The following is a 17,106-nucleotide window of genomic DNA, read 5'->3' as shown; positions in this document are numbered from 1 at the left end:
GACAGACAGAGAGACAGAGACAGACAGACAAATGTTATTGTAAAGTTTCCCTCCCCCAACAATACAAATAACAAAGCATTGAAAAACAAAGACATTATTCATAAAAATAAAAACATTTGTAGGAGAAGTATGCCATTCAAGTGGATAAGCCATGTCCCTACACAATGATGTGATGCAGCTGTACTTAGTGAATACACACACAGGGGAAAACCCACTACAATATGGGCCTGGGGGTTCATTGTGAGGTGATTGTTTTGCTTCATAAAAAAGAGCGAGAGAAGCGAGGGCAAATAAAGAGAGAGAGAGCTAAAACCCTACTACTGTCCAGCCCTGTGATTGACAGCTGGGTAACAAGCAATGACCTCAACACACAGAGCAAGTCCCGCCAACTTTTAACAGCCGCAGATTATCAGGGGAAAACACACTTTCTGCTGCAGGCCGGTCACGCACGGACACACACACACACACACACATACACACACACACACACACACACACACAGAGAGAGAGAGAAAGAAACACACAGCTGCTCTGGGCCTGAAAAACAAACAAACGGAAAGAATGAGACACACACTCTTACATGAACAGTCATGGCCAAAAGTTGAGAATGACACAAATATTTAACTCCAAAGTCTGCTGCCTCAGTATCTTTAGATATTTGTGTCAGATGTTACTATGGAACACTGAAGTATAATTACAAGCATTTCATAAGTGTCAAAGGCTTTTATTGACAATTACATGAAGTTGATGCAAAGAGTCAATATTTGCAGTGTTGACCCTTCTTTTTCAAGACCTCTGCAATCCACCCTGGCATGCTGTCAATTAACTTCTGGGCCAAATCCTGACTGATGGCAGCCCATTCTTGCATAATCAATGCTTGGAGTTTGTCAGAATTTGTGGGTTTTTGTTTGTCCACCTGCCAAGTTCTCAATGGGATTAAGGTCTGGGGAGTTTCCTGGTCATGGACCCAAAATATCGATGTTTTGTTCCCTGAGCCACTTAGTTATTACTTTTGCCTTATGGCAAGGTGCTCCATCATGCTGGAAAAGGCATTGTTTGTCACCAAACTGTTCCTGGATGTTTGGGAGAAGTTGCTCTCGGAGGATGTGTTGGTACCATTCTTTATTCATGGCTGTGTTCTTATGCAAAATTGTGGGAGTGAGCCCACTCCCTTTACTGAGAAGAAACCCCACACCTGAATGTTCTCAGGATGCTTTACTGTTGGCATGACACAGGACTGATGGTAGCGCTCACCTTGTCTTCTCCGGACAAGATTTTTTCCGGGTGCCCCAAACTATCGGAAAGGGGATTCATCAGAGAACAATACTTTATCCCAGTCCTCAGCAGTCCAATCCCTGTACCTTTTGCAGAATATCAGTATGTCCCTATATGTTTTTCCTGGAGAGAAGTGGCTTCTTTGCTGCCCTTCTTGACACCAGGCCATCGTCCAAAAGTCTTTGCCTCACTGTGCGTCCAGATGCACTCACACCTGCCTGCTGCCATTCCTGAGCAAGCTCTGTACTGGCGGTGCCCCGATCCTGCAGCTGAATCAATTTTAGGAGACGGTCCTGGCGCTTGCTGGAATTTCTTGGGTGCCCTGAAGCCTTCTTCAAAACCATTGAACCGCTCTCCTTGAAGTTCTTGATGATCCGATAAATGGTTGATTTAGGTGCAATCTTACTGGCAGCAATATCCTTGCCTGTGAAGCCCTTTTTTGTGCAAAGCAATGATGACGGCACGTGTTTCCTTGCAGGTAACCATGGTTGACAGAGGAAGAACAATGATTCCAAGCACCACCCTCCTTTTGAAGCTTACAGTCTGTTATTCAAACTCAATCAGCATGATAGAGTGATCTCCAGCCTTGTCCACGTCAACACTCACACCTGTGTTAATGAGAGAATCACTGACATGATGTCAGCTGGTCCTTTTGTGGCAGGGCTGAAATACAGTGGAAATGTTTTTTGGGGATTCAGTTCATTTGCATGGTAAAGAGGGACTTTGCAATTCATTGGATCACTCTTCATAACATTCTGGAGTATATGGAAATTGCCATCATACAAAAAGAGGCAGCAGACTTTGTGTCATTCTCAAAACTTTTGGCCACGACTGTATATGTGCCGCTGCTCTGAGACAGAAATGAAACACACAGGTGCACAGAGCCAGAAAACATGCACACACACACACACACACACACACACACACGTTCAGCTGCACTGGACGGGAATGAAGCTTGCTGTCCAATACATTTCAACCCTGTCTGGCTGCATTCCTCTGAAAGAAGACTTCATAGGGGAGTGAGAGGGAGGGTGTGTGCATGTCAGGGTGTGTGTGTCAGGGTGTGTGAGGTGCGGGGGGAAAGGACATGTTTTAGGGGAAACCCACTGTGGCTAAGCTGGCCCACAGACATACCGTTTCTGTCTGTGAGTTTCTGACTGTGTGTATGTGTGGGAAAAGGGTCTAGAAGAGTCTGTGTTTTAGGGGCGGTTTAGGTCGGCCCACAGACATCAGCAGAGCTTGTTAAAAACTACCACAACTGAGTCCTTCAGTTAAATTTGTGTGTATATCTGGACCACAAAACACACACACACTCCAGCTCTCTCCCTCCCACAGTCTACCCCCAACTCACTGCCCTGTCATTCATGACAAAACCTAAACACACACATTCCTATAGTCTGGGCCTCTGAAATACACACACACAAACACAGAAACGTAAGGTTGAGACATGCATACACACACACAAACGTAAGGTTGAGACATGCATACACACACACAAACACAAGGTTGAGACATGCATACACACACAGAAACGTAAGGTTGAGACATGCATACACACACAAACACACAAACGTAAGGTTGAGACATGCATACACACACACAAACACACAAAACGTAAGGTTGAGACATGCATACACACACACAAACACAGAAATGTAAGGTTGAGACATGCATACACAAACACACAAACGTAAGGTTGAGACATGCATACACACACACAAACACAGAAACGTAAGGTTGAGACATGCATACACACACACAAACACACAAACGTAAGGTTGAGACATGCATACACACACACAAACGTAAGGTTGAGACATGCATACACACACACAAACGTAAGGTTGAGACATGCATACACACACACAAACACAAGGTTGAGACATGCATACACACACACAAACACACAAACGTAAGGTTGAGACATGCATACACACACACAAACACACAAACGTAAGGTTGAGACATGCATACACACACACAAACACAGAGCTGAGACTATGAGCTGAGGTCAGTAAAGGTGTATCAGAGGCCATCAGACTGTTAAACAGCCATCACTAACATTGAGTGGCTGCTGCCAACAAATCTCTAGCCACTATAATAATGAAAAATTACATGTAATAAATGTATCACTAGTCACTTTAAACAATGCCACTTTACATAATGTGTACATACCCTACATTACTCATCTCATATGTATATACTGTACTCTATACCATCTACTGCATCTTGCCTATGCCGTTCGGCTTTCGCTCATCCATATATTTATATGTACATATTCCTATTCATTCCTTTACACTTGTGTGTGTTAGGTAGTTGTTGTGAAACATTTCTCTACACTCACATTAACATCTACTAACCATGTGTATGTGACCAATAACATTTGATTTGAGTGTATAGCCAAGGTCTAGGAGTGTGTAGCCAAGGTCTAGGAGTGTGTAGCCGAGGTCTAGGAGTGTGTAGCCGAGGTCTAGGAGTGTGTAGCCGAGGTCTAGGAGTGTGTAGCCAATGTCTAGGAGTGTGTAGCCAATGTCTAGGAGTGTGTAGCCAATGTCTAGGAGTGTGTAGCCAATGTCTAGGAGTGTGTAGCCAATGTCTAGGAGTGTGTAGCCAAAGTCTAGGAGTGTGTAGCCAAAGTCTAGGAGTGTGTAGCCAAAGTCTAGGAGTGTATAGCCAAAGTCTAGGAGTGTGTAGCCAAAGTCTAGGAGTGTGTAGCCAAAGTCTAGGAGTGTGTAGCCAAAGTCTAGGAGTGTGTAGCCAAAGTCTAGGAGTGTGTAGCCAAAGTCTAGGAGTGTGTAGCCAAAGTCTAGGAGTGTGTAGCCAAAGTCTAGGAGTGTGTAGCCAAAGTCTAGGAGTGTGTAGCCAAAGTCTAGGAGTGTGTAGCCAAAGTCTAGGAGTGTGTAGCCAAAGTCTAGGAGTGTGTAGCCAATGTCTAGGAGTGTGTAGCCAATGTCTAGGAGGGTGTAGCCAATGTCTAGATGGTTGTCTTTACTTCTGTAGGAACTCGGCCTGACCGCAGATTTTGAGGAGGTAGTGGTCGACATCAATGTGGTCGAGGTCTTCATTAGCGTAACACAACGTCTGGTAGATCAACAGGTCTACGGTAGACGACCCTGAGAGAGAAAGAAAGAGAGAGAGAGACCGAAGAATGAGGCAATAGAGTGACTGTTCATTTGGCCAGTATGATCTCTCTGAGTGAGAAAAAACATACTCTCTGCCCTCATCATGAGTCATGACCTGACGGTACCCACAGCACATAGTCTTACACACTAATGGAGAAAGGGTGAGCTGGAGAGAGAAACAGAGAGAGAAACATCCCTTAAATCTCTCTCCCTCTCAGACAGATGAATGAGTCAGTCATGTTTAATTGAGAGGTCAGCATATTTACATCAAGGGATCCCAACAACAGGCTTTTCCTAATCCCTTATCCCGGATCCCTGATCTTGGAGAACCACAGTGGTCTGGACAGGACTGAGGCCAGCACACATTACATTCACTAAGGGTGTGTATGAGAATAGGGGTGAGATCTCTGTGCTGTTGAACCTGTGGTGTCAGCATTGTGTGTGTGTCTTACCATCGCAGGTGAAGGTGAGTGGTTCTCTAAAGTGGTCGCTGATGACCGTAACCTTGACGCTGACCCCTAACCCCTGTTGCAGCTCTTCAGGCCCCACTGAGGGTGTCCACACAAACCCTGTGTTCTTAGACTGGTCACTGCACGGATATGCTGACCGCAATCTGAACACAACACACAGTCATGATCATTAACAGGTAATAAATAGCCTGACAACACACAGTCATGGGGGCGGCAGGGTAGCCTAGTGGTTAGAGCGTTGGACTAGTAACTGGAAGGTTGCAAGTTCAAATCCCCGAGCTGACTAGGTACAAATCTGTCGTTCTGCCCCTGAGGGCAGGCCGTCATTGAAAATAAGAATTTGTTCTTAACTGACTTGCCTAGTTAAATAAAGGTAAAATAAAAAAAATAAATGGTGATAATTGCATGTAGACAGCCTGACCACAACCTGACCACAATACAATCACAACAAAACCACGACACTTACACATCGAGCATGTGGCAGAAGGCGGCCACCTCCTCATCTCTCTCCTCTGACACCTGGAAGAGCTCATAGCCAAAACCATTGCGCCTGGTGCCCAGGGACACCTGTCAATCACACACAGAGACACAGGAACGATCAGAGTCACAACTGAAGGTAATGGAACATTCAGAGTAACAGAACTCAAAGTAATGGAAAACAGCTGTGCTGGACTTGACTGGATTGAAGTAAACTGGGGATAAAACAAAACTAGACATTTCAAGGCCTCTTTATTTGTTTCTAGGTTTCCTTATGGAAAAATGGAATGAGGGTATGAGGTAACAACGTTAGATGGGGATTAATGCTATGTCATGCTAAGTCACGTAATGAAGCTGTCGTGAACCTGTTGTAACCCTGTCACAGGGTGAGTAGTTACCGGGTCAGCCGACACTCTGTGCTGGTTCTTGTTGCTCTTTTGGATAGGTACGTAGGTGCGGGGTGGCACCTGAGGGGGGAGCGTCTTGCTCCGGGCCAACGGCTTCCCTGATTGGTCCCCGTTGGCCCACCTACCCCTTGGCGATGGCAAATCCCCATTGAGCTTGGAGAGAGCGTCGTTGAGGCTCTCGTAGTTTAGCGTCTCCCCTGACGACAGTTTGGGCTGGTCCACCTCGGGGGTGAACAGGTTGACATCTCGGGGAGTCGTAGTGGGTCGGGGGGGCAGGAAGGGCTCAGAGGAAGGGAGTAGAGGGGTCCTGGGGGGTACAGCAGGAGGAGGGTCATCAGGACGAGGGGGAAAGCCTTTAGGCAGAGTCAGAGAAGAACCAAAGCTAGACCCTGACTCCCCATAGCTGGAACTCAAGTAGTCTCCCTTCCCTGGAGTATCCAGGATGTAGATGGGCTCCCTGGCCCTGGCTGGGGAGGGCTGTGGGGAGTGGGACCCCCCAGGCTGGAGGTGGTGGAGGGAGAGGTCTGAGCCAGATAATCCTCTTAGCAAACTCCTTCCAGGAGGACTAAGGCTGGGGCGGGGTGGGAGGGGGCGATCGACCTGCCTCTGGCCCTCCCAGGGTGGTAGGGTAGGTACCTTCCCACCACCCTGGCTGCTGGTCCCCTGGTTGTCCCCCCCCTTGTCCTGTTTGAGTCTGGACAGGGCATCATACTCCATCTGTAGGGCTTCAGCCAGTACCAGCTCTCTCTGGCTCAAGCCCAGGGAATCCAGTCCCCAGGGACCCTCGCTATCCTTCTGAGTTTGTGCTGCCGACATGCTCCTACAGGGGATGCCACCACTGACAGGAGAGGAAAACACCGGTGCTAGGGCTTCCAGAGAAGAGACATTGGGCTCAGAATACGCTCTGTGGAGAGAGAGTTTATCAGAAAGAGTAATAAAAAAAGTAATTAAAGTCAAAGGGAGAATGAGGGATATGTTTCTCTTCTGCCAAAGACGCCAAATGCTCTCAGTTCAATGTGTATTCCACAGCTATTACCCACCCCCTTTAATTTAATCTTCAATTTTCTCTGTAACATTAAAGATGCACTACGCAGATATTGCTCCGACATTTCCTGGTTGCTAAAATTCGAAACAGTTTGCCTAATTTCAGTGTATGTGACAAAAGAAGAATGAACAGTGTAGAGAATCATTGTACCATCTAAACAGCTGTGAAATATATTTTCAAAATGTACAAATATTGCATTTTCAGCTGTTTGAACATGATGTCCAAAACCAAAAGTAAAAAACGCAAAAACAAACTTAAGTACGAGAAGCATAGAAATAGTGTACATAGAACAGATCTACTGCTTCTTAGACATGTGATATGTAACCAAAAAGTTACATATCACAGCTTTAAAGGGCTGCAGGAACAGTTTATAAACCATCATTAAAGGAACAAAATGTATTATATAGGACAAGTCTTATGTAAAGAAGATGAACATATTGTTCCTCGAACAGGCAACTGCAGCTCAGTAGAATCACAGCCTAGTTTCTTTAACCACCCCCATGTGCATGTTTAACCCATAATATGGCCTCACACACATGCACGCACACAGACACACTGGCCATGACACACAAAAAACACAGCAGAGGAAAACATGGTTGAGGGAGAGGCTGGGTCAGCATTCTCTCTCAATACAAAGGGCTTTATTGGCACGGGAAACATATATGTTTACATTGCCAAAGCAAGTGAAATAGATAATAAACAAAAGTGAAATGAACAATAATACATTAACAGTAAACATTACACTGACAAGAGTTCCAAAGGAATCGAGACATTTCAAACGTCATGTTATTGCTATGTACAGTTTTAGAACAATGTGCAAAAAGTACAAAAGGGAAAATAGACAAATATGGGTATGTTCTTCACTGGTTGACCTTTTCTTCTGGCAACAGGTCACAAATATTGCTGCTTGCGATGGCACACTGGTATTTCACATAATAGATATGGGAGTTTATCAAAATGTGATTTGTTTTCAAATTCTTTGTGGGTCTGTGTAATATGAGAGAAATATCGGTCTCTAATATGGTCATACATTGGGCAGGAGGTTAGGAAGTGCAGCTCAGTTCCCACCACATGTTTTAGCAGTGTGCACATAGCCTGTCTTCTCTTGAGAGCCAGGTCTGCCTACGGAGGCCTTTCTCAATAGCAAGGCTATGATCACTGAGTCTGTACATAGTCAAAGATTTCCTTTCAGTAACAGTGGTCAGGTATTCTGCCACTGTGTACTCTCTGTTTAGGGCCAAATAGCATTCTAGTTTACTGTTTTTGTGTGAATTCTTTCCAATTTGTCAAGTCACAATTTTTTTGTCTGAGTCTAATTCTGTTGATGTGTCCCTTAACAGTTTTGGAAACTTGAGTGTTTTCTATCCAATACTACTAATTATATGCATATCCAAGCTTCTGGGCCCGAGTAACAGGCAGTTCACTTTGGGCACCTCATTCATCCAAACTTCCAAATACTGCCCCCTAGCCCGAAGAAGTTCAATGCTTTTTGGTAGGTTTCTACACTACTTTCCTTCCATGTATAGCATTTCTGAATATTATGCAGTTCCTTTAGCTTTGATGCCTCATGATTGAGTATTGCTCTGTTCAAGTAGACTATGATTTTGCTGTGATCTGATAGGGGTGTCAGTGGGCTGACTGAACACTCTGAGAGACTCTGGGTTGAGGTCAGTGAAAGTACAGTACTACTGCCAAGGGATGAGCTGTAGGTGTATGTAACGGATGTGAAACGCTAGCTTAGTTAGCGGTGCGCGCTTAGCGGTATTGATGGCTGTCGATGGCAAAATCCCTTGCATCACATTTTCATACTGGACGAACAAAACACAAAAATACAATACCTGTCGTTAAATGGGAAACAGCACGTTAGTTGTGCAGGGCTTAGCGGTATCGATGGCTGTCGATGGCAAAATCTGTAGCATGAAGACAACTGTGTTAGCAGTGGCTTATGTGACCATTACATCGGTGTATGCTAGCTAACACACTTATTTACAGCAATCATATGCCAAAGCACATCCAAGAAAGCCCCTCAATCCCCATACCGGGGTGCGAACCAGGGACCCTCTGCACACATCAACAACAGTCACCCACGAAGCATCGTTACCCATCGCTCCAAAAAAGCTGCGGCCCTTGCAGAGCAAGGGGACTTACTACTTCAAGGTCTCAGAGCAAGTGACGTCACCAATTGAAACGCTATTTAGCACGCACCGCTAACTATGCTAGCCGTTTCACGTCCATTACACTCACACCCCTTTTGACCTCCTCCTTTTTCCGCAGCAACCAGTGATCCGGGTCACGGCACCAATGTAACAGTATATGCTGCCAAAGCAGCAGCTACTCTTCCTGGGGTCCAGCTAAATTAAGGCAGTTAATACAATTTTAAAACATTACAATACATTTACAGATTTCACAAGACACTGTGCCCTCAGGCCCCTACTCCACCACATATCTTCATGACTAAATCCATGTGTATGTATAGTGCGTATGTTATCGTATGTGTGTGTGTATGCATGCGTCTGTGCCAATGTTTGTGTTGCTTCACAGTCGCCGCTGTTCCATAAGGTGTTTTTTGTATCTGTTTTTTAAATCTAATTTTACTGCTTGCGTCAGTTAATTGATTTGGAATAGAGTTCCATGTGGTCATGGCTCAATGTAGTACTGTGTTCCTCCCATAGTCTGTTCTGGACTTGGGGACTGTCAAGAGACCTCGTGGTATGTCTTGTGGGGTATGCATGGGTTTTTGAGCCTTGTGCAAATAGTTTAGACAGACAGCTCAGTGCATTCAACATGTAAATACCGTCATTTCTGGACTATTTAGTGCACCTGAATATAAACCGCACCCACTGAATAAAAAAATATATGTATTTTGTACATAAATAAGCCGCAGGTGCCTACCGGTACATTGAAACAAATGAACTTTACACAGCCTTTAAAACGAAACACGGCTTATAACAAAAATAAATAGGCTTTAACGAAACACGGCTTATAACAAAAATAAATAGGCTTTAACGAAACACGGCTTGTAACAAAAATAAATAGGCTTTAACGAAACACGGCTTGTAACAAAAATAAATAGGCTTTTAAACAAAACACGGCTTGTAACAAAAATAAATAGGCTTTTAAACAAAACACAGCTTGTAACAAAAATAAATAGGCTTTAACGAAACACAGCTTGTAACAAAAATGTAAAAAATAGCAGTAAACAGTACAATTGGTCACTATCTTCCTCCTCCTGTGCACTGAAACCACTGAAGTCATCTCCTTCGGTGTCGGAGTTGAATAGCCTCAGAATTGCTTCATCCGATGTTGGATCGCTGCCCTCTTCAACACGCAGCAGTCCAGCTTTTCGAAACCCGTTGATGAGAGTGGATTTTTTGACAATGCTCCATGCTGTCAGCAGCTCTATTTCCTTTTCCAACAGCCAGATCGATCGCCTTCAACTTGAAAGCTGCATCATATGCTTTTCTCCGTGTCTTTGCCATGATGAGGGTGACAAAATGACTACCGTAATCAGAATGATGGGAAGTTTGAGCGCGCTCGATTCACATTATGTGACGGTTCTCGGTTTTTTGGCGGCATGAATCTTGTGAAAGCGGGAAAAATCCATAAATTAGCCGCGTCATTGTATAAACCGCGAGGTTCAAAGCGTGGGAAAAAAGTAGCGGCTTATAGTCCGGAAATTACGGTACCTCTCATAAATAAAGGTGGTGATGAAGTCAATCTCTCCTCCACTTTGAGCCAAGAGAGATTGACATGCATATTATTAATATTAGCTATGTGTACATCCAAGGGCCAGCCGCGCTGCCCTGTTCTGACCAAATTGCAATTTTGAACAGTAGTCAAGGTGCCACAAAACTAGGACCTGTAGGACCTGCCTTGTTGATAGTGTTGTTAAGGCAGAGCATCGCTTTATTATTGACAGACTTCTCCCCATCTTAACTACTACTGCATCAATATGTTTTGACCATGACAGTTTACAAACTACTGTTACTCCAAGCAGTTTAGTCATCTCAAGTTGCTCAACTTCCACATGATTTATTACAAGATTATAGTTGAGGGAGGCTTAGGGTTTAGTGAGTGTTTTGTTCCAAATACAACGCTTTTAGTTTTATAAATATTTAGGGCAAACTTATTCCTTGCTACCCACTCTAAAACTAACTGCAGCTCTTTGTTGAGTGTTACAGTCATTTCAGTCGCTGTAGTAGCTGACGTGTATAGTGTTGAGTCATCCACATACATAGAAACTCTGGCTTTACTCAGTCAAGTGGCATATCGTTAGTAAAAAAAAATTAAAGCAAGGGGTCTAAACAGCTACCCTGGGGAATTCCTGATTCTAACTAGATTATATTTGATAGGCTTCAATTAAAAGAACACCCTCTGTGTTCTGTTAGATAAGTAACTCTTTATCCACATTATAGCAGGGGGTGTAAAGTCATAACACCCTCTGTGTTCTGTTAGATAAGTAACTCTTTATCCACATTATAGCAGGGGGTGTAAAGTCATAACACCCTCTGTGTTCTGTTAGATAAGTAACTCTTTATCCACATTATAGCAGGGGGTGTAAAGTCATAACACCCTCTGTGTTCTGTTAGATAAGTAACTCTTTATCCACATTATAGCAGGGGGTGTAAAGTCATAACACCCTCTGTGTTCTGTTAGATAAGTAACTCTTTATCCACATTATAGCAGGGGGTGTAAAGTCATAACACCCTCTGTGTTCTGTTAGATAAGTAACTCTTTATCCACATTATAGCAGGGGGTGTAAAGTCATAAGACAAATGTTTTCCAGCAGCAGACTATGATCAATAATGTCAACAGCTACACTAAAGTCTAACAAGACATCCCCCACAATCATTTTATCATCAATTTCTCATTTGTGTAAGTGCTGTGCTTGTTGAGTGTCCTTCCCTATAAGCATGCTGAAACTCTGTGGCATGTAAGTTGCCACAGACTGGCTCATGTCCCTGGGCCTTGAAATGGTTGATCTCACCCTCTAGGATGGAGAAGCTGTCATTGTTAAAGTATGGGGATTCTAATGGGGGGGGGGGGGGGGGTATAGGTAGCCCACAAGGACATTTTTCTCTGTTGAGATAATTCCCTAATTAATTTCTAGCCAGTTGTAAAATGTTCCTGTTTTGACTAATTTAATAGAGTGGGTTAGATCTGCTCTATACTAAATTAGCATACCAAGTCTCTTCCCTGTTTCACACCTGGTAGTTTGGTGAATGGGACTACCAGCTCTCTGTAACCTAGAGGACAACCAGTGGGCCCGTCTCCTCTATACCATGTTTCTTATAGGATGACAATGTCTGTCTTTCAAATTTATTTGATGAAGTCTGGGTTCCTGCTCTTTAGGCCAAAGGCAGATGACCTCAGACCTTGTATATTACAGGTTGTCTCTCTGTCATGTGACTGCTCTCTTCCCTACTATTCTCTCTCTGTGTGAGAGGCCCGAGTTGTGTATGGGAAAGCCTTCATGGTCCTGAATCAGACAAGCTAACACTCAAATGTAAGGAACTTGCCTATCGACCCTGCATTAAAGACTAAAATTTGTTTAAGAAAATTGGGATTAATAAAAATATATAACAGTTTCATTTAAGGACCCCAAAAAATGGACAGCTGTGCCATATGGATTGCAAAATAGTTTGGATGAGATGCGATGTACTGATTCCATGGCACATGGTTTACGAATTAATACGCAAAACAAAGCGGTATTCAAAACTTCAAATTTTTCAATTTAAATTACACAAAATTCTTTCAACCAATATAATGTTACATAGTGGGGAGAACAAGTATTTGATAACCTGCAAAATCGGCAGTGTTTCCTACTTACAAAGCATGTAAAGGTCTGTAATTTTTATCATAGGTACACTTCAACTGTGAGAGATGGAATCTAAAACAAAAATCCAGAAAATCACATTGTATGAATTTTAAGTGATTAATTTGTATTTTATTGCATGACATAAGTATTTGATCACCTACCAACCAGTAAGAATTCCAGCTCTCACAGACCTGTTAGTTTTTCTTTAAGAAGCCCTCCTGTTCTCCACTCATTACCTGTATTTACTGCACCTGTTTGAACTCGTTACCTGTGTAAAAGACACCTGTCCACACACTCAATCAAACAGACTCCAACCTCTCCACAATGGCCAAGACCAGAGAGCTGTGTAAGGACATCAGGGATAAAATTGTAGACCTGCACAAGGCTGGGATGGGCTACAGAACAATAGGCAAGCGGTTTGGTGAGAAGGTAACAACTGCTGGCGCAATTATTCGAAAATGGAAGAAGTTCAAGATGACAATCACCCTCGGTCTGGGGCTCCATGCAAGATCTCACCTCGTGGGGCATCAATGATCATGAGGAAGGTGAGGGATCAGCCCAAAACTACACGGCAGGACCTGGTCAATGACCTGAAGAGAGCTGGGACCACAGTCTCAAAGAAAACCATTAGTAACACACTACGCCGTCATGGATTAAAATCCTGCAGAGCACGCAAGGTCCCCCTGCTCAAGCCAGCGCATGTCCAGGCCCGCCTGAAGTTTGCCAATGACCATCTGGATGATCCAGAGGAGGAATGGGAGGAGGTCATGTGGTCTGATGAGACAAAAATAGAGCTTTTTGGTCTAAACTCCACTCGCCGTGTTTGGAGGAAGAAAAAGGATGAGTACAAACCAAAGAACACCATCCCAACCGTGAAGAAGGGAGGTGGAAACAGCCTTCTTTGGGGATGCTGTTCAGCAAAGGGGACAGGACGACTGCACCGTATTGAGGGGAGGATGGATGGGGCCATGTATCGCGAGATCTTGGCCAACAACCTCATTCCCTCAGTAAGAGCATTGAAGATGGGTCGTGGCTGGGTCTTCCAGCATGACAACAACCCGAAGCACACAGCCAGGGCAACTAAGGAGTGGCTCTGTAAGAAGCATCTCAAGGTCCTGGAGTGGCCTAGCCAGTCTTCAGACCTGAACCAAATAGAACATTTTTGGAGGGAGCTGAAAGTCCGTATTGCCCCGCGACAGCCCTGAAACCTGAAGGATCTGGAGAAGGTCTGTATGGAGGAGTGGGCCAAAATCCCTGCTGCAGTGTGTGCAAACCTGGTCAAGAACTACAGGAAACGTATGATCTCTGTAATTGCAAACAAAGGTTTCTGTACCAAATATTAAGTTCTGCTTTTCTGATGTATCAAATACTTATGTCATGCAATAAAATGCTAATTAATTACTTAAAAATCATACAATGTGATTTTCAGGATTTTTGTTTTAGATTCCGTCTCTCACAGTTGAAGTGTACCTATGATAAAAATTAAGGAAAACCTGCAAAATTGGCAGTGTATCAAATACAGTTCTCCTCACTGTATATAGGGATGCACGATATATCGGAATCAGCCGATATTAGCTAAAAATGGCAACATCTCTGATGTGCATACCTACACATGCAACACAGCATTCCTACCAAGCACTGTGTGTCAAGCTATGATGACACTGGCTCTCATGATGACCGCCACAGGAAAGGAAGACCCAGAGTTACCTCTGCTGCAGAGGATAAGTTCATTAGAATTACCAGCCTCAGAAATTGCAGCCCAAATAAATGCTTCACAGAGTTGAAGTAACAGACACATCAACATCACTGCGTGAATCTGGAGACTGCGTGAATCAGGCCTTCATGGTCGATTTGCTGCAAAGAAACCACTACTAAAGGATACCAATTGAAATGGTTTGGGATGAGGTGAACTGCAGAGTGATGGAAAAGCAGTCAACAAGTCCTCAGCATGTGGGAACTCCTTCAAGACTGTTGGAAAAGCATTCCAGCTGTAGTGGGTTGAGAGAATGCCAAGAGTGTGCAAAGATGTCATCAACGCAAAGGGTGGCTACTTTGAAAAATTGAAAATAACACATTTTGATTTGTTTAACACTTTTTTGGTTACTACATGATTCCATGTGTTATTTCATAGTTTTGATGTCTTCACTATTATTGTATGATGTAGAAAATAGTAGAAATAATTTAAAACCTTTGACTGGTACTGACTGACTGACTGACTGTATGCATGTATGTATGTATGCAGTTGAAAGTTTACATACACTTAGGTTGAAGTCATTAAAACTTGTTTTTCAACCACTCCACAAATTTCTTGTTAACAAACTATAGTTGTGTCAAGTTGGTTAGGACATCTACTTCGTGCATGACACAAGTAATTTTTCCAACAATTGTTTACAGACGGATTATTTCACTTACAACTCACTGTATCACAATTCCAGCGGGTCAGAAGTTTACATACACTAAGTTGACTGTGCCTTTAAACAGCTTGGAAAATTAATTCCAGAAAATGATGTCATGGATTTAGAAGCTTCTGATAGGCTAATTGACATCATTTGAGTCAATTGGAGGTGTACCTGTGGATGTATTTCAAGGCGTACCTTCAAACTCAGTGCCTCTTTGATTGACATCAAAAGAAAATCCTTTGACCTCTGTCATTGCCAACAAAGGGTATATAACAAAGTATTGAGAAACTTTGTTATTGACCAAATACTTATTTTCCACCATAATTTGCAAATAAATTCATAAAAAAATCCTACAATGTGATTTTCTGGAATTTTTTTTCTCATTTTGTCTGTCATAGTTGAAGTGAACCTATGATGAAAATTACAGGCTCTCATCTTTTTAAGTGGGAGAACTTGCACAATTGGTGGCTGATTAAATACTTTTTTGCCCCACTGTGTGTGTATATATATATATATATATATATATATATATTACAAAAATATATATGGGGGATAGGAAATTACATTGAATGAAACTACAATTTAACTGCAATATTATAGCTGATCTACCCATTAAAATGTTTTATAAAATACAGTCTGGTCTCTGAGACAATACATCTGGTTGCCTCTGTTATGACCTCTCCTGACCCGGTTACCATGGAGACCAGGCCTGCCACTCCCACTGAGACCCAGAGTCTCAGTGGGAGTGACCTCCCGCTCAGAATACCTTCCTCCAGGAAGTTCTCACAGGGTGTGTGTTTGCATACGTGTGTGTGCACGTGTGCATGGTGGAATGCCCCAAAAATAGAGGGAAAGCAGACAGCTTTCTATCATCTGTTCAGTTGGAGCCTTATGGTGCTCCTGACTCTGACCTCCTTTATCCTGGCTGACAGCTTGACACAACTGATGGGGAAACGTGTATGTCAGGCCTACTGTAGCTCTGTGGCCCTTCTATAGCAGGCAGCTTTTATTTCCTAAGGAATGGAAAAGAGATTATTACACAAACCCTTTCCCAGCCAAACAGTCAAACCAAGGCCCAGGGAGAGAATATACTGACTCAACTCAGAGTAGAACACTTATGGGACATTTGACCAGCAGATAATTAACAATACAGTGTGTTTCCTCCCTCCTGTTTCAACAAAGTGTGTGTGTGAGTGAGAGCGAGAGAGAGAAAGAGAGTGAAAAGGACAAGTTAAGAGAAAAGAGAGGTTTGTAAAAAAAAAAACATTCTGATCACATCAATCAGCACCTTTGTCAACCAGCTTCCACTTCAACACCCTGTTCCATTCTAAGCTTCTGGGTTGTGGTGAGATGAGATGTCAGGAATACATTAGAGAGACGGAACATCACAACTTTAATGAACAAGACTGCCAAGACGTGAGACTGTGTGTGTGTCTCCTCTAATAAATTAGCCAGCCAAGACCCAGACATGTTTATAAACACAGGCTCAGCTCCAGACGCCAACAGATTATTATTATTTTACCTTTATTTAACTAGGCAAGTCAGTTAAGAACAAATTCTTATTTACAATGACGGCCTACAAGATGAAGAATCACGCATGCACACGCACACACACACACACAAAAGAAAAGACGGATCTATTGGCTCTCTCTGTAACCAGGCAACACTATCCATACATTGAATAACAGTCAATCTCCTTTAGTGTCAGCCATTTGGTTTCTACGGAGAGGAAGCTCCAGTGCAGGAGAGATGGCAGGGCCTGGCCAGTAGCCCGGGGGGAGCAACCCAGAGTGGGGCCGAGGAGAGGGGAGGGAAGAAGTGGAGATGGAGGGGCCACATTGTTGGAGAGGGATGAAGTGGGGGTGGTTAGGGGATGTGGGGACCAAGGCCAGATCCAACCCCCTGGAATCTGTCCCCCAGAGGCATATAATCCCATTCAATTAGAGGTGGGGTTCACAGACTGAAAGAACAAAGGATGGGGAGGGGGGCTGTGTGTGTGTCACGTGAGGAGGGTCAGACTCAGATTTGTTCACACAGCTTGGCAGTCCAGAGACAAAGGGGCCGCTGTCATCACCACACCCACACCCCTCCCC

The 17,106-nt window shown here is 43.6% G+C and overlaps 1 protein-coding gene across 1 annotated transcript in view; it reads right to left on the bottom strand.

The window, feature by feature from the left end:
• Positions 1-17,106, bottom strand: part of LOC110528363 (phosphatidylinositol 4-phosphate 3-kinase C2 domain-containing subunit beta) — an 88,663-nt gene that overhangs the window by 53,117 nt on the left and 18,440 nt on the right. The window contains exons 2-5 of the mRNA XM_036983959.1: positions 5,743-6,655; positions 5,334-5,434; positions 4,850-5,010; positions 4,268-4,388 (exon numbers count right to left, since the gene is read on the bottom strand). Coding sequence (XP_036839854.1) covers positions 4,268-4,388; positions 4,850-5,010; positions 5,334-5,434; positions 5,743-6,567 — 1,208 coding nt within the window. The 5' untranslated portion in view covers positions 6,568-6,655. The remainder of the gene's footprint in view (positions 1-4,267; positions 4,389-4,849; positions 5,011-5,333; positions 5,435-5,742; positions 6,656-17,106) is intronic.

The sequence above is a fragment of the Oncorhynchus mykiss genome, chromosome 7 (genome assembly GCF_013265735.2).
Source record: "Oncorhynchus mykiss isolate Arlee chromosome 7, USDA_OmykA_1.1, whole genome shotgun sequence".
Classification (NCBI taxonomy): Eukaryota; Metazoa; Chordata; class Actinopteri; order Salmoniformes; family Salmonidae; genus Oncorhynchus; species Oncorhynchus mykiss.
This window is presented reverse-complemented; position numbering and strand designations above follow the sequence as displayed.